The sequence below is a fragment of the Bicyclus anynana genome, chromosome 19, assembly GCF_947172395.1.
Source record: "Bicyclus anynana chromosome 19, ilBicAnyn1.1, whole genome shotgun sequence".
In the NCBI taxonomy this organism is placed as follows: Eukaryota; Metazoa; Arthropoda; class Insecta; order Lepidoptera; family Nymphalidae; genus Bicyclus; species Bicyclus anynana.
In genome coordinates, this window is record NC_069101.1 from 10,387,954 (window position 1) to 10,415,361 (window position 27,408).

The 27,408-nt window shown below is 35.4% G+C and overlaps 1 protein-coding gene across 7 annotated transcripts in view; it reads left to right on the forward strand.

Annotated features, from left to right (window-relative positions):
* The first annotated feature begins 4,180 nt into the window (after positions 1–4,180).
* LOC112046528 (long-chain-fatty-acid--CoA ligase 5) overlaps positions 4,181–27,408 on the forward strand; it is a 40,503-nt gene continuing 17,275 nt past the window's right edge. The window contains exons 1-3 of one of the 7 annotated variants that reach the window (XM_024083189.2): positions 4,181–4,362; positions 18,151–18,483; positions 22,615–22,769. In XM_024083189.2, coding sequence (XP_023938957.1) covers positions 18,276–18,483; positions 22,615–22,769 — 363 coding nt within the window. In that variant the 5' untranslated portion in view covers positions 4,181–4,362; positions 18,151–18,275. Of the gene's footprint in view, positions 4,363–18,150; positions 18,484–22,614; positions 22,770–24,749; positions 25,078–27,408 lie in introns of those variants that run through there. The other 6 variants (XM_052887483.1, XM_024083188.2, XM_052887482.1 and 3 more) reach the window with 6 other exon arrangements.

Genomic DNA, 27,408 nt, shown 5'->3' on the forward strand with positions numbered 1-27,408 from the left:
CAGCTTTGGCAGTGCCAATTTACTCGTTCTAGTTCGACGCCCTTGCGGACTACACTGTTTATTTTTGTGTTCTCACATGTTCTGTTCGCGTCAATATTTAGGTTTGTTTCGTAAGGATGTCGAGGTATATGTTTCAGGGTGCTTTTCCACCAGATATGTGCTATGCAGCTATGGAGCTATGCTGTGAAGATGTGAATTCTACCCTTAGAAATTATGTGACCGTTTCCACCAATAGTAGCTGCGCGAGAAAGATGACCAGCTCGAGCTACAAGTATGCGATGTATCGATAGTAGGGAAGCGGTGAGACATCCATATCACGCATCTATAGCACGCATCCATAGCACGCATCCATAGCACGCACCCTTTTATATAAAATAATACTTCCATATAAAGTAATTCCACAACATATCTTAGTTGATTCCGTTTCCACGATTGGTGGATATCAAACGCATCCATAGCAACGTAGTGTAGCACTTATCTGGTGGAAAAGCACCCTTAGCGCGAAGCAAAATGGAGTTTTGTCAACAGGCTTTGTATACAACCGCGTAGCCTAGATAGGCATTTAGTCATAACTAAATGCCTATCTAGGCTACGCAGTACATTTTACAGTATATGTACTATGGTACATAATTAGCGGAGATTCTCACGAATCATGGTTTACATGGATTTTTCCGGTTCTTTAGGTTCCTCTACAACCTTGTCTTTTTTCCAGTGAAAGACCCATCAAAATTCAGCCGTTCCAAAGATTATTCCAGAAAGAAAAAGACAGACAGATAGGCCAAATTTTCAAAGAAACTTGTTTATGTTTTAGTATCGAGGAAATAGCTAAAGCATTTGAAAAAACATAGTTATTTAGATATCACAGACAGACATTTCAATTTTATTTAAATGTAATGACTAGCGGACCCGGTAAAGCTTCGCTTTGACTTCTCTACCCCTATCCTATTCTACTCCCACCCTACCGTACACCTACTCTACCCCTTCCCTACCCTACCCTACCTCTACCATACTCCCTACCCTAACCCTACGATGCTTTTTCTTCAACGTTTGAGACACGTGATATTTAATTTCTAAAATGCACATAACTGAAAGTTCGGAGGTGTAACCGGATTCGAACTTACACCCTCCGGAGTCGGAGGCAGAGGTCATATACACTAGACTATCACGGCTGCCATATGAAGTTATCACTTCAAAAAGGTGACAAAGTGTTCTTCGTCGTTGGTGTTGAGACTCGCCAGTCGTCATCAGAGGTAGGTGCACTGGGATTTCAAGGTCTCTGTGACCTAATTTCAGCCTAGCACCGCTTTCAAATTTCAGGGCTAGCACCGCCTTCAAACTGGACATCAGTTAAAACATAATATGATATTAGTATGATGTTATTTTTAACCGACTTCCAAAAAGGAGGAGGTTCTACGTTCGGCTGTATGTATGTTTTTTTCGCTTTTTAGTTTAGTCAGTATGTTTTATATTTTTGAAGTCGGTTGTATTTTTTTTATTAATTTTTTTTCTAGTAGGTAATCCGTTCATGTGTTTTTTAGTCTGAATGTGTTTTTGAATACATTAAATTATTTACGTCCGTGAAATTCGTGGATTTTAAAAGGTAACCCGATAGTAATCCGGTTGATAGGAATCATCGCGCCGCTGATGTAAGTAAGTGACCTGACCCATAGTAAGATTCTTTTTGACAAACTTACATCCTTCATAAAATAAGGTCTGGCTATAGCAGGCTCCCGGTGTATTATGTTAGTCGCAAACAAACCTCATTTTGTGCGCTGGGGAAACAATTTCGTATGTAATATAAAACGGAATCTGTTGTGTTGTAGGCGTGCCGTGTTTACATGTATAGTGGCTTTGAGGCTTTATATCAAATCAGAAACTTTTACAATACGGAAAGGATTTACAATACGGAGGTCCTGGGTTCGATCCCCGACTGGGCCGATTGAGGTTTTCTTAATTGGTCTAGGTCTGGCTGGGAGGCTTGGGCCGTGGCTAATTACCAACCTACCGACAAAGGCGTACCGGTAAGCGTAAGATGTCGTGTAGAAACCGAAAGGAGTGTGGATTTTCATCCTCCTCTTAACAAATTAGCCCGCTTCGATCTTAGATTGCATCATCACTTACCATCAGATGAGATTGTAGTCAAGGGCTAATTTGTATATAATAAAAAAAAGTCAGCGGTTATAGGTAGGCACATCTATACCAATATTATAAAGCTAAAGAGTTTGTTTGTTTGCTGGAACGCGCTTATTTTAGAAACTACTGGTCCGGTTTGAAAAATTCTTTCAGTGTTGGATAGCCCATTTATCGAGGTAGGCTATAGGCTATATATTATCCCCGTATTCTTACGGGAACGGGAACCACGCAGGTGTAACCGCTCGGCGTCAGCTAGTATTATATTAAAAATATTCTACTTTAATGGTATGTTTGTTGTACAGTCGCGACAGGAAAGCAGAAACAAATTTATGAATTGTTATTTGCCGTTTTTCAACGATTTTTTGGAAACGAGTTTTCAAGTCACACGCCTTTTTCAGTAATAATAATATATCTTATAAAAAACCACATATGTTTTTCTGATGTCCCTGTAGCTTACGAAACCATACCGTCTACCAAAAATAAAGCAATTTCACCATACAGGTACGACACTCAAATATCCTAAACGAGACTAATTAATGGCAATGATTATGCTTTAAAATTATGATAATTTTATAAATATAGGTTGAGATTTAATCTACGTAGCCTAATAAGTATAGTCCTAATGGTATTTTTATTGAGTTTCTAATTGGTACTCTAGAAAAGAAAAAAATATACGCGATATATAAAAGCCAAATCTGTACAATATATTTTCGTCAGTATGTATCAATATAGGCTATAGGCTATATGTATCAATAGCCTATAGCCTTCCTTGATAAATGGGCTATCTAACACTGATAGAATTTTTCAAATCGGACCAGTAGTTCCCGAGATTAGCGCGTTCAATCAAACAAACAAACTCTTCAGCTTTATAATATTAGTATAGTTAAAATATTTCGTAATACTGGTACTTCACGAAACCGTGATAGCCCAGTGGATATGACCTCTGCCTCCGATTCCGGAGGGTGTGGGTTCCAATCCGGTCCGGGGCATGCACCTCCAACTTTTCAGTTGTGTGCATTTTAAGAAATTAAATATCATGTGTCTTCATCGGTGAAGGAAAACATCGTGAGGAAACCTGCATTATCTTAATTATCTGCGTGTGTGAAGTCTGCCAATCCGCATTGGGCCAGCGTGGTAGACTATTGGCCTAACCCCTCTCATTCTGAGAGGAGACTCGAGCTCAGCAGTGAGCCGAATATGGGTTGATGACGACTGGTACTTGGGGGGGGGGGGTCCTCTTCAAGACGGTTTATGTGGGACTTGTGTGACAACGGGACAGCGCATATTGGGAAGCTCCGGGATTTCACTTGAACTCGCTGGTGCCTCCGTTGCGCTACGCCTCTAGTGCTTGTCTAAGAGTACGAACTTAACAGTGGTACCCTAGAGAAGGAAAAAGAAAAAGTGTCAGAACAGAGAAAAAATAGGAAATGACAGGCAACTGGCTGGCGTGACATGGAACAGAGTAGGTACCTAACCTAAAGAAATACTCGAATGGAAAAGGTTACAGGAGGAATTTGCCGATTGGCAAACACATCTGCAGAAAAGAGCCTGCAAGGCAAAATTAGGCAATTCTTTCTTGTTAATGTAGGTTATAATTGTTTATGATCTGAATAATGTGTAGTATTTTCCATTCCATTTTACATTCCATTTTCCAAACAAACAACATTGTCGAAAATTCTTGACTAATTTCGAACCCATCCGGGGCTTTTAATAATGAGCTTGTTCATCAACCGCGGCCAAACTAATGTAACTAACGGCGTATTGCTATTCCTACAAAATTACGCAAATTTTTAATTTAAGCCATTTTTAGAAAAACACAATAGTTTCGACATTAGCTGATTTGGCACTACGAAAAGCCAAAACAAAAGAAGAAGACGAACACGAAACGTAGTTAAAATTCTACAAAACACAGTAGTTTTATTGTCGCCGGGTAAGGAAACACTCAAACGGTGGAGAGCTGCAGTGAAGCTGACTACTTAAAAGAGAGAGGCGGCTAGGCTATACTGGGGAGGCATCGCCGTAGTCCGTAGTCCGTACATGGAGTATTGGAGTCACATTGTCCCTGGCCGCCGCATCGGCCGCGCGTCGAACAGCGCACGCGCATTGCATCTACGACACAGTGACGTCCGATAAGTCGCTCGACGACAAAAAAAAGACAGCACATCGTACGCAGTGACGTCCGATAAGTCGAACGACGATAAAAAAAACTGCAGTGTGTAAATACCGTAGGTACAGTGCCCGATGGAATGTCGTAACGATTTTCGATGTCGTGTTTTTGTTGTGTTCGCTCGTATCTATTATGTTTGTCGCTTCAGTTTTTCGCCGATAGCTTGCATGTGCATACAAAATATTACATTTTTTACGGTCAATTTCATTGAAGTCTAGAAGTCTAGAAGCTATTCAAATATTAATTTATAATTATACAATAATATATCAGCGGCAGCGGTCTTTATATCAAAATATTATTGAATATTTTTTATGTAAATGTGGGTATTATGGAAAAAGATAAGTTTACACCAAAGTAAGACACTGAGACTTAATTTAGAAGGCAGTCTTTAACCTATTTTTTTTTGATAATATAAATATCGCGTTACTATGTATTTTGTTTGTTATTAAAAACAATAGATTTTTATAGCTGCAAGTTTTCGTAAAACCTTTGACAAATACTGTTAATTTTCAAAGTGTGTAATATACAGCTATGATAAACTTCAGTAAGCTATTTTTACATTATTTTCATAAATCCTATTTTAGCGAAAATAAAAATGTGTCTTACATAAACAAAAGTTTATTGGATTTGAGGAATTTAATTTTGACTATTATATCGATGTAGCAAAATCTATACTAATATTATAAAGCTGAAGAGTTTGTTTGTTTGTTTGATTGAACGCGCTAATCTTAGGAACTACTGGTCCGATTTCAGTATTAGACAGCTCATTTATCGAGGAAGGCTATAGGCTATATATTATCCCCGTATTGCTACGGGAACGGGAATTACGCGGGTGAAACCGCGCGGCGTCAGCTAGTACTTGATATTCGTACAGGTACGGTATTGTCACAGTAAATAAATATATATGTATTTATTTATTGTGGTATTGTTGGGTAAATTTTAATCTTCATTTATTTTTTTATTGTTAATTGATTAATAAGGAGCTTAACTTTAATTCATCATAGTGAAGGGACAGTGTTTATTGCTGAATTATCATTCTTTATCTTTACATATAAGAGAGTTTTAAACATAAGGGACCCAGAGAGTTCAATAAATAAATTATTAGTTACAAAACTAGTCCACAAACCAAAAACAAATTACTAGACAGTACAGACAGACACTACTTTTAAAAGGAACGTATAATTTATCATTGACCAATTTTAAATTACTATCATTACAATGATTATTTTGAAAGTCCAAGTGAAATGAAGTATGATACAATGACAAATAAACTATGAATTACAGCCAAATCATTATTATAATATTTCAAATGACGTATCAAATTGCATTGGGCAATGGTTTTGGCATTGCAGAATGTTTGTACGCAGGTGGTACCACTTATCTAGTTGGTTTCTTTTATTTAACTAGTACCTTGATTTCGGAAATACCTTATATTGAAAAATATCAATAAACAAATAGTTACTTAGAAACAATGCAAATGTCTTTTGAATATTTTTTTCTTTTAATGAAACATGTTAAAGATTTTTAATTGCTACTGCAAAAAGTATATAAATTACAGAAACATAAAAAAATTTTGTTCTTAAGTAACTGAATTTTTAATGTTTGTAATGTTACTAATTTTGCTAAATTTTATTTATTATGTAAAAATTCTAAAATTTCAATTTAATAAATCCTGATAGTAACCTTAGGTGTACGGTTTTATAGAATCAGATCTTAGATTTTTAATTATATCTTAGTAGGAAAGTCAATGATATTAAATACTGTTAGATGTGTTACTGTTAGATGTGTTAGAGGCGCTCAAAAGAGGAAATTTATTCACATCTCAATGTTAGTTGTGGTCAACAACGAAAGTTATTTAAACAAATACATACCTAAATATCGTCTATAATGTCGTGTTGTGTGTTCAGAAAGTATAAAAACTATATATACAAAAATATATAATGGAATTAAAGACAAAATTGTGCATGTGTGCGCTCAGTGTTGTAGCCTTTTATTCGGATCACTTCTGCGGTGATTTTGTAGGGACGTAACCGATCTATAGTATAAAATTATCAATGAGGAAAGTATATTAAATTCCAACAATATTTTCTCCATCTGCCCCATAGAGTTTTACTATGGAAAGTTGTCCCATAAAATCAGTATTAACACTTACATTAGCATTTTCATCATAATGGTCTAATCTTCTAATCTACATAAAAGGCATGACTTAAGCAATGTTTTGCTTACAGTTTATTACCTTATTTACATGCTTGAATAAAATTTCTAAAAACGTCTGCGTTTTTCAATAATTAATAATGTAGGTTATATACGATTTTAGCAGATTCATAAGGAAACCATAAAATAACAACAAACATTAACAAAGCCGAAATATTCAACCAATCTATTATTTTGTTATATCTCCAATGCAGTTTTCGATAGAAGTTCCGAGTCAGCTTGAGTTTTTTCGACACTTCCCGCCAATCGATCGCTACCCCTCTCTAAATCCCTACTCTTTACGGACAAGTCGCCTAGCATCGACACAAGCCGCCACGAGATCGAGCGACGTCATATCCGTCTCAGACTACTATTTCCTATAGTATATAATTTGTCTAGATTTAGCCGAGTTTTTCAGCCGCAAAGTTTGATTTAAGACACAAATAACGTGACTTTCTAGTGGTAAAAGAATTTTCAAAATTGGTTCACTAGATTCAGAGATAACCCCCTATAACACCAAAAATATACCTTCCTCATGAATTGGTCCTCTATTGGTGAAAGTTACAAGAAAATCCGTTCAGTAGTCTTCGAGTTTATCACGAACAGATAGACAGACGCGGCAGGGGACTCCGTTTTATATGAGTAGGTAGTATGCAAAATACAAAAGACTATTTCTAGTAGGGTTCTTACTGCTTTACTTTTCACTTCTGTGAATATAAGACTTACATCTTTATCTTTACAAATGTATCTAAAGTAATTTTGCGCTTGGGGTACATAAACCTATTTGCATGCTTCAATGACTCCACGCTTTCAGAGATGAAAAAGGCACTATTTACATCTCATATTCTTGCAATCTCATGTCACATCTCAACGCTATGCAGTATAATAATGCATTTTATTACATGAAAAGGCTTCGTGCAGGCAACCATTATTTTAATAACAACTTTTGTACATTTAAACGATTGCGATCGTGCCTAAGGCGATCACGACGCTCGCTAGCTCTATGGGAGGAAATTTGATCCGAGCACCTTTGTGGGTCAGTACACGACTCCTCTAAAGGCTTCTTGTTGTGTTTTAAATGGTGCCTTCTCATGGGATGTAGCTCGTTGCGTTTGACATATATTTTTACCCGATTGCTCACGGAGGGTTATGTCTTTGGAGCGTTTATTTTTGTATTTATAATATATATCATAAATATATGTAGTGATATAAAATAATCCCAATTTCCATTACTTCTAATTCTAAGTAGTACTTTTAGATATATCAATAAAGGACACGTTCCAAAATTGGCCTTTATTATTTATAATTTGTCAGAAGAATGAAACAAAACAATTCCATAAATTCATTAAACGAACGCGACTGTGCGAAGATCACTGAGAATCTGTCAGTGTGTGAGTTACGAGGTATGAGTTGCCATGATAAAAATTAGAGCTAATGAAAAAAAAAAAATATTTAATAAATTTTTAAAAAATACGGGTTCCAAAATAAAAAATATTTTAGGATTTAAGCCCTATGTTTTATGTTCTATAAAGATAAAAATTATTTGTTTTGCTTAGTTGACACTCGGAATAAAGGCCCAGCCTCCTTACAAAATTGGGACATGTCCTTTAGGTAATGTTACCTAATCTTTTATTAGTTTTATATGCATCTTAATAGATTACATAAGTACTGAGTAGAAGTATATTTTAGGAGATTTTTCCCGACCGATTTATCAGTAAATTTAGCTATCTTAACGTGCCAGTACGTAATTCCAATCAGTTTCCGTACTAAGTCACGTAATAATAACACTCGTGAAATGATGCTCTATGAGAAACCATCTTAATAGAACAAATTGCTTTATTAGTCATGAATAGAACTTAAATATTAGATTATTGTGGGCAGTACTTGTACTAGAAAGTTCTTTTATATAACATCTGCGGGGTCTGCGGTTTGATAAATGACATTGATGGAGACATGCTTTGATGCAATAAGACTCTTGATTGGCATTTTTTCATCACAAAAACGTTTATAAATAAAAAAATATCATATACTAAAGACGCCCCGCGGTTTCACCCGCGTAGTTCCTATTCCCGTAGAGATACGACAAGAAAATATTATGTTACTTGTTGAAGATGGTAGTTTTCTGAAAATTGGTGAAATAATTATTATTAAAATCGGTTGAGTATATTTTGAATTAAATCAACTAATCAAATTAAAAAAAATGCAGTGTTCCTTTAGCGAAGAGTCATGAGCAATATTGTTATTCATTTGTCTAACTGGAAGACATGTGTTATAGAAAATTTATTAGTTCATTCTTTAATTTAAAATTCTGTTTGTACTTATTCATCAGCTCAGTGGTCAACAAAACAAATAATAATTTCTGCCCAATTTCCAAAAATTCTCCAAAGCTATTGAATTTTAGCACTCGAAGCAAACTGGACCAGAAATAAAACAAATAACTTCCCATAGAATACCAACAAAGAACCGGATGCCTACTCCAAAATGAACCATGGCTTATGCATATTCTAAAGCACTAATCATTATTTTCAACACAAAGAGAGCAGTATTCAATGCTCTAAGGCTTTTGAAGCTCTAAATATTAGGCTCCCTCATAAAGGCGTTCTAAACTGACAGGCGATATGAAAGACCGACCGCGATTCTTATAAAAACCCGTCCCTGACATAATAACCTGACATTAGCCTTGAATTAAGAGTAACTTGCGTCACAGCTTCACGATCGAAAACTAATTCGATCACTTGAATATTTCTTAAATTTTGTAATGTTTTATGTGACCATAAATCATCTTTATTTATATAATAAATCTGTAGAGAGGTCAATTCTTTACATAAAATATACTCCCAAAATAACTATCAGGGGTTGATTAGTGATCGATATTGATGCCAAAAATGCAATCAGTAAAATTTTTGTCTGTCTGACTGTCTGTTTTGTTATAAAAATGAAAACTATTCGACGTATTTTAGCGAAACTGGGTACAATTATTCTTCATTCTCCTGGACAGGTTATAGTATACTTTTCATCACGCTACGATCAATAGGAGCAGAGCAGTGAAGGGAAATGTTGGGAAAACGGGAGAAGTTACACCATTTTTCCGACCGATTTTTTCATTTAACTTATTGCGACCGATTTTTTAAGCATCCGTCGCTTGGTAGGGTAAGAGGTAGGGTAGGAGTAGGGTAGGGGTAGCGTTGAATCCCTAATCATCCCCTGTATGATAGGGTAGCTGTATAGTGGGAGTAGGGTAGGGTAGTAGTAGGGTTTTACGCGGACGAAGTCGAATTGTAACTAGTGCATTTGCACAAGATAAGCTGAAGCGCAAGCTTATAAAAGTAATGTAAAAATTATAAGTTTAAAGGTTTGAATTTCTACAGGCCTGCTTATATTTTCTCCCGCCAAGTTATTCATGCCTGCAAATTAATTAAGTAAAGACAATAAATTTCTACTCAATATCACGTTAGCCATCCATTTGTTCAACCATAACTACAAAAATAAAAAAAAACATAAAGGAAACACATAACCCTATAACATCCAGATTGACTTCACACGAATGCGTAATAAAACTGTGAAAGGAACGTTCTCGCAGAAATAAGAAGATAATAATATACTTATCCGTCGTGCGGGTATAAATTCACTCAAGTGCGTTCGTTCCCCGAAGCAGTAAACCCATCCTGTGGACTCGCAGTACTGTCGTATCTTTCCTCTTTTAAGCTTAACGAGACATACAGGGTGTCCGGGATACGGATATACAAATATCCATAAATGTACCATCATTAAAATATACCAGAACGTAGTTGTGGATATATATAATTATACAATAAATATATTTCCATAAGCCTTGCACGATCATCAAAAGATACGAGAACCTAGTTGTATACAATACATAAAATTGTATTCAATAAGCTCACTCGCACGAAAGTTTTTTTTTTTTAACGGACGCATTAAAAGTGCGTTCCAATATAGTATGAAGTTAATTGAAAGTCTATATCCAACGCCTAAAATTGAAAACAAAAAATAAAAAAACGTCGTGTTTTAAATATGCTGTCGTTTAAACATATACCTACTTGGGAATGCATTTGTTGTATTTTGAACTCTTCTTTAAAGTCCGTTAAAAAAACTCTCGTGCGAATGAGGGCTAAGGCCATTTTTACGCGACTGCTTACAGATTTACTATTTTTAAAAAAATTAACACTACAAAGGTTATATTTTATACCCGCATTGTCACGGGAACGGAAACTACACGGGTGAAACCGCAGGACGTTGGCTAGTTATAGATATGCTTATGATATACATATATTTCATCATAATATGAGTAGTCATCAGATATATCTCCGTGGTATGCATGATATACGAGAACTAACTACTTACTATATATATTTCCCAGATTTTCCATTATTTTCCACGCAGTCGTATTTTTATAATATACTCGTACTTAATGATCAATAACTAATTTAATATTGTATATTTGTGTTTTTAATGATTTTAAAATTTTAATGGAAGATGAAAATTCATTCATATAAACAATACAAACAACATACAAAGACAAGGCTTTTATTGTACCTACCATAAAAGCATTGTCATAGGTTTGTTACAATTTTGTATTTTAAGATTCTTATTACCAACCTTTTTTTAAGAAATCTATAATTCAAAATTTCTCACTAAGCAATTCGTTAATTTCCTTTCAACAAGATTTTTACACATTATTGACCAACTTGGTAATACAATTGTAATAAACATTCTATATTATTTCCTCGTGCTATCTCTGAATACGTTTACATTAATTAAAATTACATCAAAAACCTTCAAAATTGAACATTTCGTAAACATTTTCTCATGCAAACCAGCGACATTCTGCGAAACTATACCTAGACGTACGAGTAGATACATTTGCCATTTATTCTTTTTAACCTTGTAGTTATCTTTATACGTGATGTGCTTGAAATATATTTAAAAGCGTAAAAGGAAAAAAAAATGCAAAACTATTTTGTGGCGATTCACTTAAGTAGGTACGTTCCGCGAAGCCGTAAATGCATCCTGTGGTCTGTCCTATCGTAGGACTTTTAAGCTTAGACTTTAGTTTGATGTGTATAAAACTTTTGTCAGTCCTTTTCTCCTTAGAAACATGTCCTGTGTGCGCTTAACTGAAACGGTAGAGATAAAAATATCCGTTTGATTATTAAAAGATGGCGTTTTTAACTTAACGCTTTAACTTATCGCGGTAAATCGTCATTAATTTAAATGTCATTATACCTACTTTAGGTAGGCTTATCTGAAAGTTTTAAAATTGTCTTTATTAGTTTGTAAAGTTACCAAGAAAATTCTATAACTCTTTATACACTAGTCATATTTTAAAATAAGTTTTTTACAAATACTGATTTTTTACAAAATCTTTTTCTTTTTTTTTGTGACGTTCTAGTGATCAGTCACTCGACTTTATACTGATTTTTTGATTTTTTTATCATATGATATTGTTGCAAAATGTTATTAAATATCTTGGGCCGGTATTTGTAGTCGATACATTTTAATGATTATTTTTTAAAATAATTTTTGAATCTTTTTGGTTTATTTGGTAGGTATGAAAATAGAAATACTAAAGTATTCATTATGAATAAAACATCTATTTTTTAATTGCGATTTTTTGTATTAAATCTATACTAATATTATAAAGCTTAAGAGTTTGTTTGAACGCGCTAATCTCAGAAACTACTGTCCGATTTGAAAAAATTTTTCAGTGTCAGATAGCCCATTTATCGAGGAAGGCTATAGGCTATATATTATCCCCGTATTCCTACGGGAACGGAAATCACGCGGGTGAAAACGCGCGGCGTCAGCTACTATAACTATACGAAAGAACAATGTTTGCCATGTCAGCTTGTTAATATATAATTTGATTTGTCCGTCTGTGTATACATCGAGTGGCAAGTATAGAGACGTGACTGAAGTGCCGTACCTCAACCTCATTCGGTATGCGCGGGCGCATTGCCTAGGAAGTGCATGTAACAGCGCAGAAAGCCGTGCGCGAAATTGTATTGACTTGATTAGTACCTACCTACCTACCTACCTACCTACCTCGCACGGAGTGTTACTTTCGTTTTCAGAGCTCGTATGGTGTTATTGGCTACTGCGAATTTTAGTGGCTTAGGTTCTACGTACGATTGTTTACGTATTTGGACTTGTAGAACAAATCCCCGGCTGGGCCGATTAAGGTTTTCTTAATCGGTCCAGGCCTGGCTGGTGGGAGGCTTCGGCCGTGACTAGTTACCACCCTACGGACAATGACGTACCGCCAAGCGATTTAGCGTCCCAGTATGATGTCGAGTAGAAACCGAAAGGGGTGTGAATTTTCATCCTCCTCCTAGCAAGTTAGCCCGCTTCCATCTTGGATTGCATCATCACTTACCATCAGGTGATTGTAGTTAAGGGCTAACTTGTAAAGAATATAAAAAAAATCTATCAAACGAAATAAAAGATTTTTAAAATTACAAATCAACAGTTAAAAATGGTCACGTGCCATAGGTTACAAAACTTTAAACAACATTTCAAAAATTTAGGTGGGACCAATTTGTTTCCAAAATGTGATTCTTTTCGAAATTTTCATTTTTTAATCTCACAAGTACTAAATCAAATAAATTTCACTGAAAAAGTCGCATCTATACTAATATTATAAAGCTGAAGAGTTTGTTTGTTTGTTTGTGTGATTGAACGCGCTAATCTCAGGAACTACTGGTCCGATTTGAAAAATTCTTTATGTGTTAGATAGCCCATTAATCGGTGAAGGCTATAGGCTATATATTATCCCTGTATTCCTGCGGGAACGGGAACCACGCGGGTAACACCGCGCGGCGTCAGCTAGTCTTTAATATTCCTCTGCCAAACGAGCACAATCAAAATCCTGTTCCGTTCCTTATCACTTTCGTGTAGCGGTAAAAATTTTACTACGACGTGACTACGAAGTAATTAAAATGGTCCGCGAAAGCCTTATAGCCGTTTTTAACTGTAACCGCGGTACTTTAGGTAAAAAATTGGCAGATTGCAAATTGACGGCTATATCAAAACACGCTTTGAACAGTTCGTCGACCTCCAAATAGCCTAGCAACCCGGAAAGTGTGTCAAATTTTTTGTGCTCTCAGTATATTGTTGGAGTAAATTCATAGAGATTGACACGGGTAGGGGACCGAGAGGGTTCGCGGAAAAATCTGAAATGGTTCGTAAGCGACATTTCTGTTACAATATTGTGTACAATGTTAATTTATTATTTAATCTAAATTAATAAAAAAAATTAATCATTTCCGTTATGGCTTAGCAACGTGATTGGTGTTGCTAAGCCAAAACGGCTCGGGTAATTTAACTTTTTTTTTCATATATTTGATAAGGTAAAACGAATAAAAGGCAAAAGCAATAAAAATATATACGCATAATGGCATCATCGCTAGCCTATCGTAAAAGGGTACATATCTCCTGGTTGTAGACAAGGGAATTTGGTGTTTCGATCTACAACGGTGCCATGCGGGTAGCTAAGGTTGGGATTATATTATCCCGGGACTGGTGTTCTAACATGATCGTTCTACTTGTACATATGTTTTCTGTGGTGTAACTATATGTATATTACTCCTATTGACTTCCCATATCCACACTGCATAAAGAATTTCATGACAGATGGAAAAACTCAATCTTATTTCCTTAAACCTATACAGCTGGCCTATGCACTATTTTGGTCTTCAATATCAACCTGTTAAAATAGACATCAAATCATTTGAGAACTGTCATCTTTCTTACATATTTGATGACAAAAGGTGGTATTTGTTACAATCTCTCTCTCATTTCAGAATCTCAATTTCGTATATATCAACTACAGTTTGTTCCATGTAGAATGGTACGGGTGACAGTTCGTTTCACTCTTGAAAGTTTGCCGCGATTCACGATAATAGTACGTATTATGAACGTCATAGAAGCGACTGTCACCGCACCCATGCTATCTGAAAAACACTTTAGCCTACGTCAAAGATAGGGAATTTGCCTGCAGAACTTGAATTGAAAATGGATAAGTAATTATTATCTAACCTTGTAGGTTAACCACTAACTAAACCAACGTGACATTTATTACGGTATCTACACAAATTAACTTACAGTAAAATGAGTTTTAAAGCAACTTGATTTTATTGTTTCATGAACCAGATTTAACCAGAACCACCGTTAAGTGTGAACGTTCCGATAGCGGAAATCACTTGGTTGTTTATACTGGTACCATTCGTTTTGTTCCACAATGGAATTTACATCTATTCTAGTACAAACGCCCGCGACTTCGTCCGCGTAAAAATTGGTGTAGACTTTCTTTCCCTATTTCCCTATTAATGTTTCTCTTACACACACCAATTTCATTCAAACTTGCGAGAGCCTATTAGACCTCTTTAATCCGGCCCTGTCGTAAAATTGGTTTTTAACAAATGTATACCAACTATAAACTATAAACCGTCTCCCTGCTAAATTTGAAGTTTGTAGCATAAAAACTGAAGGACTTTCATTAAAACTTGCGAGAGCCTTTAGACCTCTTTAATCTAGCTCTACCGCAAAAACCATTCTTAGCAGATATCTACTAACTATAGATTACCTCTATGCCAAATTTCATCTTTGTGCGTTAAGTGGTTTTCGTGATGTATGACCTTTCGCATTTATTTTATTAAGATTTTAAACTTATATTACCTTTGAATCTATTAAACTGATTTTGTAAATTCTTTTACCTCCTCCTTTGAGTTTGACGGCCTCCGTGGCGCAGTGGTATGCGCGGTGGATTTACAAAACGGAGGTCCTGGGTTCGATCCCCGGCTGGGCAGATTGAGATTTTCTTAATTTGTCCAGGTCTGGCTGGTGGGAGGTTTCAGCCGTGGCTAGTTACCACCCTACCGGCAAAGACGTACCGCCAAGCGATTTAGCGTTCCGGTACGATGCCGTGTAGAAACCGAAAGGGGTGTGGATTTTCATCCTCCTCCTAACAAGTTAGCCCGCTTCCATCTTAGACTGCATCATCACTTACCATCAAGTGAGATTGTAGTCAAGGGCTAACTTGTAAAGAATAAAAAAAAAAAAATACCTTTATTTTATCTCCATATTCTCACGAGAACAAGAACTGTGTGGGTGAAACTACGGGCATCTGTTCGTTAGTAATAACAATGTGACATTGTTAAGGTATCTACAACTACAAATAGTATAAACATAACGTTCTGACTAACTGGAATGTTTAATAAACGGTTTGTTCGCAGAAGGTTTATTTATAAACATTGCTTAGGTAGGTACATAACCGTTTGAGCTTTAAATTGTGCTTAATCAATAATCCTTAACTAACTCGTTGACTAATAAGTTAAAGTTCTTTGATCATGTAACTGCCGTGCTAAATTTTTCAAAAATGCTTGTAAACTACGAGTAAGCCTATACATTTGCGTACAGCCGTACAAGTACTGTACTAATGCATTTTGACTTCGACCAATGGATGTCTCATTCTTAGTCCAAAGTTCCACTATGACTCTGGATGTGGATCAACAGAAATAGAGCATTTTTAGAGTTAAATCACCGACTTGCAAAAAAAAAAAAAATTTAGCGATTTAGAATATTGAAAATTTAGGTAAATTTTCAATATTCTATCTCGCAAAATTTTAAGTTGGTGTAGCAGAAAAATAGGCACTATCCAATCAAATATAGGTAGAAACCGGGTCGTTCAACCTTTCCTGTCTTAAAACGAAACAAATTATCGATAGGTTCAATGTTTCAAAATTACCCAAATCTGTAAAGGGCAATGACATGGCATATCTCTTTAGATATAAATAATAAGCGATTAATGAAATGATAAAAATAATATCTACCTTGCAAATCAACACTCTCTGTCTCTTAGCCTAACTTTATGTCGTTTGGAAGGCGTTAGATCCCTTAGGACTTTCTATCTACTAGTATCTTACAATATACAACATAAAATATTATGTAGATATTGAGATTTTTCTGAAATAGTTCTGTCTAGTTTTCCAAGTTTTCCATCAGATAGATAGTTATTAAGTTAGTTTTGATGTTTAGCACCTTCCTCTTCATATAATGTAATATATGTGATGAATCATCATCATTTGAATTTGCACTATTTAAAGTATTACTATCACCCACTACAGGCGCTATATCTCATTTTCTTCCAATAATTGTTCGTATTGGTCGTTACATCATCATATCAGCCAATGGACGTTCACTGCAGGACATAGGCCTCCTTGTAGAGACTTCTAAACATTACAATCCTGAGCCACCTGCATCCAGCGAATCCTTGCGACTCGCTTGATTTCGTCAGTCCACCTGGTCGGTGGTTCGACCAACACTGCGTTTTCTAGTGCTGAGTAGCCATCCCAGAACCTAGGGACTCCAACGTCCATCGGCTCTTCGAACTATGTGCCACGCCGATTTCCACTCCAAGTTTGTATGAACCGAGAAATAGGTCTTATGTGAGATTAGAAAGGTTACTTACATCCATCGATGAGTATACATAACATAAATTATCATTAAAACTATTAATCAAAATTTTATTTAAATTTTTAAGTAACATATTGCAGCTGTCTGCTTTACTTCGAGGTGGTAATTAATAATCATGGCGTTGCCAGTTGCCACTATGGAGGTTTTATGTGTACTTACACCCACTACGGTACTTTCGAATTATTGGGTCAATACGATACGCTGCATACGGCTTGGGGATTATAATCCATTGTTAGATTTTAATAGCATGTTGCCGCTTTATCTGTCAATCTATTTGACTGTTTGCATTGACTGCATGATTTACATTTTGATGTTTACAATGTTCTATAGTACATACAATGTCTGCTACTTATTTCTCTGGAAATTAAATTTAATATTCATAATATTTGTTTGTTGTCATAAGTTTATTTAAGTTACTTCTCATATATTTTAGTTTGTGTAGAACATCTATGATTAATTGAATTTCATATTCAATAATCGTTTTATTGTTTTTGATTAAAAGCTCAAGTAGGTATGCATTATCATCGAAAATATTATACCCGTTAAACTTTTTGTTGATTTATGTTTTATCAATGAGGTTAATGAAAACAATAAAAAAGCAAATAACTGTACCCGTAAATTATCATCTGTATTATATTGGTAATTAAATATTCTTCCAGTTATTGTGAGCTAATTTAAACCGCCATAAACTCTTAAACACAATCTGGTAATATATCATTGCTCTTTTACTATATAATTGAACTGTCTGTCATTATGTCGGAAGGTTTATTCCGTATGTTTATTATTCACAACGATTTATTTTATGTAAACTTCATTATTGGCTGTCACTTGTTTTTCTCTTTATTTTGTATTTGTGTATTTTGCAAACCTAAAACATTTTATTCTGGTAAGCAAATCTTTATTAAGAGCAATTACTACGGTTCGACATTAATATACATTTCTATTTGTAACGTGTGCTTCGATAACATATATTACAAATCGATAAGCAAGCGAGCCAATGAAATCAGAAGCTAGATTAGTTTCAGATATCAACTGGTAGTGTTAATGACCCTCCCAAGGCTGAATGCCCCTTCGAAATGAATCTATAAAACCTTTTAGTTTTATGGATTCTGCCTCATTCCACAACAAAATAATCGATATAGAATATCTTTACGACAATCGAGTAGGAGCGAATGGATAAAGTGAAGTGTGTTCTTGAAGTTTTGTTTACAATTCAGATACATCGAGACATGTAAATAAATAAAGCTGATAAGAATGTTAATGTGGAAAGAAAAGTGACAAATTAATAAACATGTGTAACAGTAATAAAATGGGAAGCGGGAAGTGTGAGGTGACTAATGGCAATAAAGACAAAGTGAACGCAACAGAGGCTAACAAGACTGAGTTTAGTGTTAAGGAAAAATGTCGTAAGCTACAGAAAAAACTAAAGAAGACTGATAAACAGAAGACTGAATCTAATTCGAAGGAGAAGACGATTTGGTGGAATCAATGCAGCAGTTGTAAGTATATTTGCATTACTGACTAAAGGTTATGTGGAGGAGGCGTCCAATTTATATGAAATCATATTAAATTACAATTATTTTTCTTATTGAAGTAATGTGTATTTTTAAAAAAAAACTAACTAACTAAACTATTATATTTGCTGCATTAATAGTATACTTTAAATTGATAAACTCAGTAATACTAAAGAATCTCTAGTCTGTACTGAGCCCTTAATTTTTTTATTGATTGGAATAAAAGAAAAGGTTATTTGATTGTATTATTGCAAGACCAAGCGGCCCTTGAAGGGCCGTCATGCTTGTTACGTTCTTTGAATCGACAATGAGGGGAAATTAGAGCACCAAGGTTCCAACTTTTGAAATACACCCAGTACCTCCAGTTATTCAACGACAAATCGGGGTCAGAGACGCGACCTTAAACGTTGCCTTCAAATTATATGTGGACCCTTCTAATTATCGGAACGTCGAATTTCGACATTGACTTTTGCGAGCCATAACCCTAATTTCTGTGTGAACTACCATTGGTTCGCCATGCAAGCGCGTGTACAACTTGACAACTTAAACCTAAATGTACAAAAATAAAAATTATTTTGAATGTTTTGTGGAACTATTTCATGTAATATAAATAATAAATATATAAAACTAATATTTGAAAGTCAATGATAAGTCAATGTATTTTTTCTTTCTGAAGTCTGATTCTTTTTCTGTATTCCTGACAACGTGTTTGCAAAGTTTTACTATTATCGGATGTGTAAGTAAGACATAAAAGCGTAACCAACAAACTAAATCATATATCTTTTGCTATGACTAAATATCATTTCATGGATAAAAGTATGCTATTTCAGCCTTTATAATCTTTGCCATATTTAATATACATCCGTCCAAATGTTTTGATAATCTGAGTAATAAATATCTGCACAAACTTATGCATTTATAACATTAGTTACATTAACACGTTCACTACGGGACGAGGTCAATTCACCTCGTAGGTACCTATCACGTCTTCAAGAGGTACGAGGTCGATGGACCTCGTATCGCACCACTGATTGTTTTAGTACGAGGTCAAAAAACCTCGTACCACACCAGGGGAAAGAACAGAAAAATCAAAGCCGCAGCGAACGTGTTAAGATAGGACAGACAGTTTACTTATTACAAATTCTCATCGTAAACAACAAGCAACGTAAAAGTGTGTCAGTGGAAAGCGCGAGAGAATCCCGTGAAATCAACACGCTAACACGGTACGATACACTGGTGCTTGAGCACCCCGGTATCCACTTTCTAAACTAGCTGCACTCTCGGTTTATGGTCCAGGAACTAGTCACTAGACTGCATGAAAGTTGTCTGAGTCGTTTCCTTGTGTTGAAGATCAGGAAACTTTGCATCCAATTGCTGCATCTTTTATGACACGTTATATATTTGCATTAGATACGCCTGCACTTGCAACAGACGTTTTGTTTTGTTTACACTCACTAGAGGTTTAATGGTTGAGTTGTTTTATTGTACTATGGGCATGCCATCTGCAGTGCTTCTACTTGGGTAATACAATCTACTTGTAATTGTATACTTAATATTATAAAGCTGTATAATTTGTCCAGTTTATCGCGTTAATCTAAAGAATTACTGGTTGGAATTGTAAGAAAAATTTAGTTTTGGATCTGAATAGAAACTATACACATACAATACCTGTCTCATAATTAAAAAAATCATGACCAACACTACATTCTACTATAACATTTAAGCATAGGACTAACAAACTCAATCTCAGGAATAAATAGAAAATCAATATTTGGCGACCACGGACAAAAATAAAAACATATTATGTGAGGGTGCTCAGGTATATAACAATCTGCCAAACTCCATTAAGGAGTTAAACAACATAAAAGCATTCAAGAAATCGATTAAATCCTACATCCTACAAACTTGGACAAAATATTGAAAAAACAATGTAATTAAAATTTTGTTACAATAATGCATGCTGTCTGCAAAAATGACGATATGTTAATTCTAAGTTAAGTGAACAGTACGTTCTTTTTTGGAAAAATAAATATCTTTAAAAGGAAACCGAAGTTTATTTATCAAGGGAGGCTTTAAAACATAACGCTACGACCGATAGAAAAGGAGCAATATGACAAAACTAGAAGGAATTATTCCTTAAGTGAGCTTCGTTGCGTGCTCTGCGTAAAAGTATGTCGGAATTGTTACCCTATAGTTCTCAAATAAAATGCACAGCATAGAATGACTCTTTTAGCCCTCATTCACACGAGAGTCAAAAAAAAAACGTCAAAAAAGCGTTCAAATATAGTATGAAGTTAACTGAAGGTCTATTTCCAACACCCAAAATTTAAAATGCAACACTGCTCGAAAAAAACGCCGCCTTTTAAAAACGCTATCGTGTGAATGAGGACTTACTTTTGTGAAAATCATGCGATGCCTCATATGATGTCGCAGGATTCGGCCATAATTTCATATAACTTCAACAATAGTTACTGAATAATAAAATAAAATGCAAATTTTAATTAATTTGTTTCTTATTATTATATGCACTTTATTTTATTATCGTTTTGGTCTTCACATCACAAAGCCTGGTTCTCAAACAATAATATTTCTTCCGTATTACTGTTGACGCTATTCAAGTCGGTGTAAATAAAATAATAAGTTTATGCTAATTATTACCTTATTTACGACATTCTTTAGAGAATGTAAAAAAAAATGTTTTAACATTTCATTTTTTTATTGAGGTCGATGAACTTTACAGATTTTTTAATAATAGTTATTTATTCACTGCGTTAAAACATGGTTTTGAATAGGATTTAAGCGAACACTAAATTTACTTGTACGAGTATATATGATACCTTCCAGTGGCCTAAAAATAGAAAAAGAATTTGTGGCAAATATAAGGCCAATTTGACTCTCAGGAATATCAATTGGAGTAATGACCTCAAACGAAAGACGTGATTGACAAGTGAGGTCGATAATTATCGACAGTGACTGCATTTAAGTTGCAGAGTAAGCCTTATGGTAACTTTAATGAGAACTGTCATTATCGTACCACCTGTTTTGGAGATGTCCAGATTTCCAATTCTGTCAACTGTGTCTGTATTTTATCGTCATCGTACGCCTTAAGGTCCGTTTATATCTCCAGACATTTAGCGTGCCAGACACGTGCCGTGGCAGACAAAACAGTATTCTTTCCACGAATACTGGCCATGCGCGGCCCACGTCTGTCACCGTCTGCCCGGCTGCGTGCGTAACGTAGATAGTTACGTTAATAAACACTGTATAGAAGAATATTATTTAGTCAGCCACGGCACGTGTCTGGCACACTAAATGTCTGTAGATATAAACGAACCTTTAAACATCAATACATATTGTTTCTGTCCGTAATTCCTCAAATGTATATGGTTATTTACATGGTACTTGGACGGTTGTTCGTCTCGTTCCTTGTCAGCTTTAAATCTTTAGAGTCAGCATGGAGCTGCCCGGCATTACATCGTGCTAACTGCTTCTAAAGTATTTCCCTTTTATTTTTCTCTTTCCCTTCTTATCATTATTTTCCGGAGTATTTGTGCGTATTTCTGCTAATCGCCTTCGCCTAATCGCATTAGCGCAATCAGGCTACCGGAGTCCACGTGGGCATCCGCTCCCTGTGCCGCCCCTCTCAGGCAGAGCATTTGAATATGACATATCGCCTAGTGTCCTCTTTTCCACAGAATTAGCAATTTTAGATTTCCTTATTGCTTCATTTTTTATTATTTTTTTCCGAAGCATCAATTTAAGATTTCCCTATTGCAAGCTGCTTTCTTTTAAGGGCACCATGGTTCAAACTTTATTATTGGGTACCTTACTTACCTGTCGTAGAGAATAGGGCTGACAAGTTGGGCTTCCCTTCCAGAGACTGACAATAATATGTGTCAACTTCAAGGCAATATGGAACTTTCTATGCAAGCGCGTTCAATCCTAGACCTTAACATTGGTTTCTATTAGGGATGATTATAGTCAAACGCAAGCCTATTAATCATAAAAAGACAAACTTTCAGCCATCATAAAATGAGGAAAATCTGGTTATCGCAGGCTCCTAATCTACAACAGCTAGTTGATATAATAATTAAGAATAATTGTTGTTTGTTTCAGTAAGCGAAATAGACCAGTACCTATGGATGGTCGGCGGATCGGCCGGCGCGCTGGCGCTCACCGGCGTAGCGGCTGCGTCGGCCTTCTACCTCAGCACGCGGCCCAAGCCAGAGAAACCCCTGGTCACACTGCACGAACAGAGCTTACTTGAGCCGGTAAGTGTCGACCAATAGCGGCTGATTCGAAAGTAACGTTATGTCTTTAGTAACGTATCTCTTGTAAAAATATGAATTCTTCCCTTGGTTGTTAGATTGTTTATTGGCGTATCAACTCATAAATCAAGCTCTAGGAAAGTGGGTTATTACTTATTATTCAGTTTTAAAATAATAACAAATTTTAAGTTGTGCATGTGTTGTTTTAAAAGGGAGGTCCTCAATTCGATACCTAGGCCGAGTCAACTTGAGAACTTGACGCACATACACATAATATTGTGTGAAACTTGAGCATATTTTCAATCCAGAATGTCTCTTATGTGGTTCTTTTACCACTTAATATGCAACTTAAGGGTGGAATTTTGATGATGCTACCTTCATCTAAATTCCACCCGTAAGTGAAGGAAATTCATATAGAATGATACAAACTCCAATTTCTCACATATTTAGTGCAACAATATTTAGCCTCAATAGCTCAATGGTAAGAGCGGTCGGACTCATCACCGAGGGGTGGTGGTTCGATCCCCGCCCTCCGTTGGTCTATTGTCCTAGCACAGTCTTTTCCGACCAGTTGGAAGGGAATGGGAATATTGGTCATATTTAAAAGATATGGCAAATATTCTTTATACAATGAATATTCATGGATTTTTAAAGACAACCCGCCGGGAATCGGCTTTCATGAACCCTTCGCCGCTGCTAACTATGCCCATGGTGGCATGCATGTTGAATTATCTTTACCTATTACAATACCTCCGCTGCACAGGTCTCTTACAGGTTGTGCGCTGTAGCATGGTGTGGGTGACAGTTGCCTCATGACGTTCGTAATACGTATCGTCGTCATCAACCCATATTCGGCTCACTGCTGAGCTCGAGTCTCCTCTTAGAATGAGAGGGGTTAGGCCAATAGTCCACCACGCTGGCCCAATGCGGATTGGCAGACTTCACACACGCAGACAATGAAGATAATTCTCTGGTATGCAGGTTTCCTCACGATGTTTTCCTTCACCGATTGAGACACGTGATATTTAATTTCTTAAAATGCACACAACTGAAAAGTTGGAGGTGCATGCCCCGGACCGGATTCGAACCCACACCCTCCGGAATCGGAGGCAGAGGTCATATCCACTGGGCTATCACTGCTCTGTCACCCGCACCATACTACATCGCACGAAGTGTACGTTGTTTTATGCATCTCTCAGAGAAGCATTAATGCTTATTTTAATGTGTTAAGATACTTTTTTTTAAGTACAGTAGGTGATAATTATAACTTCAATTTAAACCATTTTAAGGAAGCCAGAGTGAGTGATTTATTGCCGTATAAAATGAGGAAGTATAAAATCGAGCTGCAATTTACCTTCCACTTGTTGTCAAGTATACTTTATTTATATGCGATAAGAATATTGAGTAATTTAATAATCATGAGTCTTAGATAAAGGAAGTTCATAACCGATAAACGAATATGATAAATAAACGTTTATATGATAGTCTAAAGGTAGTCTAAAGGAGTAATGATCGATAGCCTTCCGATCATTTAAACTTTAATCGTGAGATAAACTAAATATTACGAAAACACTTAGCCTTAAAAGTTAAGTATACAATCTGTAAAGTATATAAAAAAAGGCGATGCTGAATATTTTGTATAATTGTATTTTATTATTAAAACTTAAATTAATTAAAATTGTGAAGCAAATTATTCTGAATGTCATTGTAAAGGTCAATGATCTGTAGGTTTTTACAACGTATCACAAAACGAATGTTTAAAAAATATATATTAAATATTTTTCGTCTGATGTATCATAATATGTGTTTATTGGTGTTGTTCCTTATATCTGAGCATCAAAGTTCAAGATGTCCTAAACTATGAAGCCGCTCTTTGAATTGGCAGAGCGCATCTTCGAGCGGTATTTTTAACTCATTGTACCAAGAGCTCCCAGAGCTGCTACTCTCATGTCAGTATACAGAAGTCTCTAGTGAAAGTGACGAGGTTGAATTGGACCTCAACCACAAAGTTCGTGTGGCGAACGAAATTGTTTCAAACATTTCCAAAAATTGTGGATTCAGTGGCAATAGTGATCGTTGCTAATATAATCGCAGTGATATCAAACGCAATGAACAATGCTGGTTGCGCAATGAACCAGTGATGTGTGAACAAAGTTGATACAAAACTGTGAACAAGTGATATAGAAGTTGCGATACGGAATTGTGAACAAGTGATATCAAAGTTGTTGCAATGGCGTGCTGTGACTGTTGTATTGGTGTTCCACCGATCCGACCACCCATTCCTTTGACTGACCAATCAGAATCTTTAAAAGTAAGATTTGTTTAATGCTAAATAGATTTGAGCTTTATCACTTTACAAATATGCCTAGAAACCAATGATGATGTCTAGTTAAGAGAGCGCTTGCTAGAAGATACATCTCTCATGCCTTGAAGGCGCACAAAGTATATGTGTCAGGAAACACAGTAACTATTTCACAGATAATTCTGTAATGTACAACAATTAGCAAAAATGATTTACTAGTACAGCTGTAACTCATAAACACTAGACAGTACATGTTAAGTAGTGTACAAATTATAATATGAACTAGTAGTTTAATAACGTAATTTTATAGGAGAAACCGTGGAACAAACTCACATTACGCTTCCATAAATAAGGGTTAAACACTAATAATCAAAGATAATTGGAATAAAATAGAAGCTGACCACATAGTAGGCGTCACAAACAAGTGTAAAAAAAGAATTATTGTAATCCGTTTGTCCGAGACACTGTTAATCGAGTTGTGATTGTTGGCAACGCTCCTTGTCATTAGATTAAGATCATAGGCTTTGATGATACATTAGATAGTTTAGATTTTATGAAGGATAACTAAAACCTTTAATTTCATTTCTACTACAGTTGTTACAAATAGCAAACAGCTATTTTGAAAAAGTGTGTTGAAATCACTAAACAATTTCATTATTGATCTATAGAACGCTTTTTTTTGTCGGGAGGAAAACATCCCTTGGGACTTCTGCTGTCAAGTAAGGTATACTTGCACGGACTAAAATAATCTCCCCAAACTCCTCAGTCAGCACGGAACCGCCTAGCATTACTTCGTGCTTATCTATCAGTTATCGTTTCTCGTGTTCTTTTTTTCTTGTCACTCTACGATTCATTAATCTAAAAAGCGATACTGTCTAACATAGCTAAATCTGTATCAAGTAGGATAGTTAAATCATCCAGGATGGTTAAAGCTTTGTGTACGTAAGCGTATTGTATGGAAAACATCCATTAACCCTGTCTGTAACTCAACTGCTTCAAATGCACATAACACATTTCATACTGATTCATTGCTCTTGAAAACGTCATATACAAATCCAGATAACTTGAAATTACCACAATGAATATAAAAATAAAGTTATATATCTAGTAGTGTCTAAAATGTTTAATTTAATAGAAACTTCGCGTGGGCAATTCAATGTCTAGTAAATTATAAAACTATGCGCCATAACTGTAAACTATATCATACCTAATGCTCAGTTTCCTTCAGCAATAAAATCAGAATATGAAGGCATTTTAATGGTCAATCCTCCTACCTACATATGTCCTATTCATAGTACGTAATAACAAAAGAATATACTAAATAAAAAATATCTCTGGTAGGCAGGAGGATAAGAATAACTGTTTCCAGAGCATATTGAGGCTCCTATTTTAAAAATATTATGGAGATGGATGTAATAAATTATCAAATTTATTAATATTAGTGTTACAAATAAGGGATATAATAAATTTTGATACGCCCACATCACACATTAAAGCCCCTCAGTTGAAAGTTGTTAATTTTTGGTCGAATTTTGTCAATAAGTACAGACAACAAAATTAGTGGAGATTTCTATTTATTTCGCATAGTTTATACAGGATCATTTAAATATCGCCTATAGTTATTAACAAAGAAAAAAATTTACAGTTTCTTATTACTTTCTTATTCACTGCTCAGCTTTTAAATATCATTATTGAAAATACACTTCTTTTAAAATTTCTAAAAGCACATGGCAACACTGATAGAAGAATCCATAAACATGTGACCTTAGGGAAAGAATGTCTAACGTTATTAAAATTTTTGGCACATTATTCAGACGAGTCACGGGATAAAATCAACGGACTCGTAGGTAATTGTAAAGTTTTAACATTTTAAGCAAATTTCCGTTGAATCACTCTTAATTGCTGGAAAATGAGAAATATTCTTCGATATTTTTAATAAATTAGTCTGTACAGGACAATGATGTTTAGTGTCGCACATTCTCAAAATGTATTTTATTTTGTGAATCGAAATACAACTTACCACTAGCAGACGCTTCAGAAATCCCGTGGGAGTCTTGGGTATAATAAGTAGCATATATGTGTCAATAAATATTCAGTAAGTCTCCTCTATCTTACAGTAAAAGTCTTATTAAAACCGATAGACAGACATAAATAAAAAAATATGTTTGCGTTTAAGGATCATGCAAATAAGCTCTTGAGAAAACACAGCGGTTGTTTTGAAATCACAGACGGACACTTCAGTTTTATTTATATGTATTGATAACTAACAAGACAGAGGTATCCGGAAATTACCATTGTGACATTCTCTCTTGACATGACGTGATTGATTTGATAGTCACG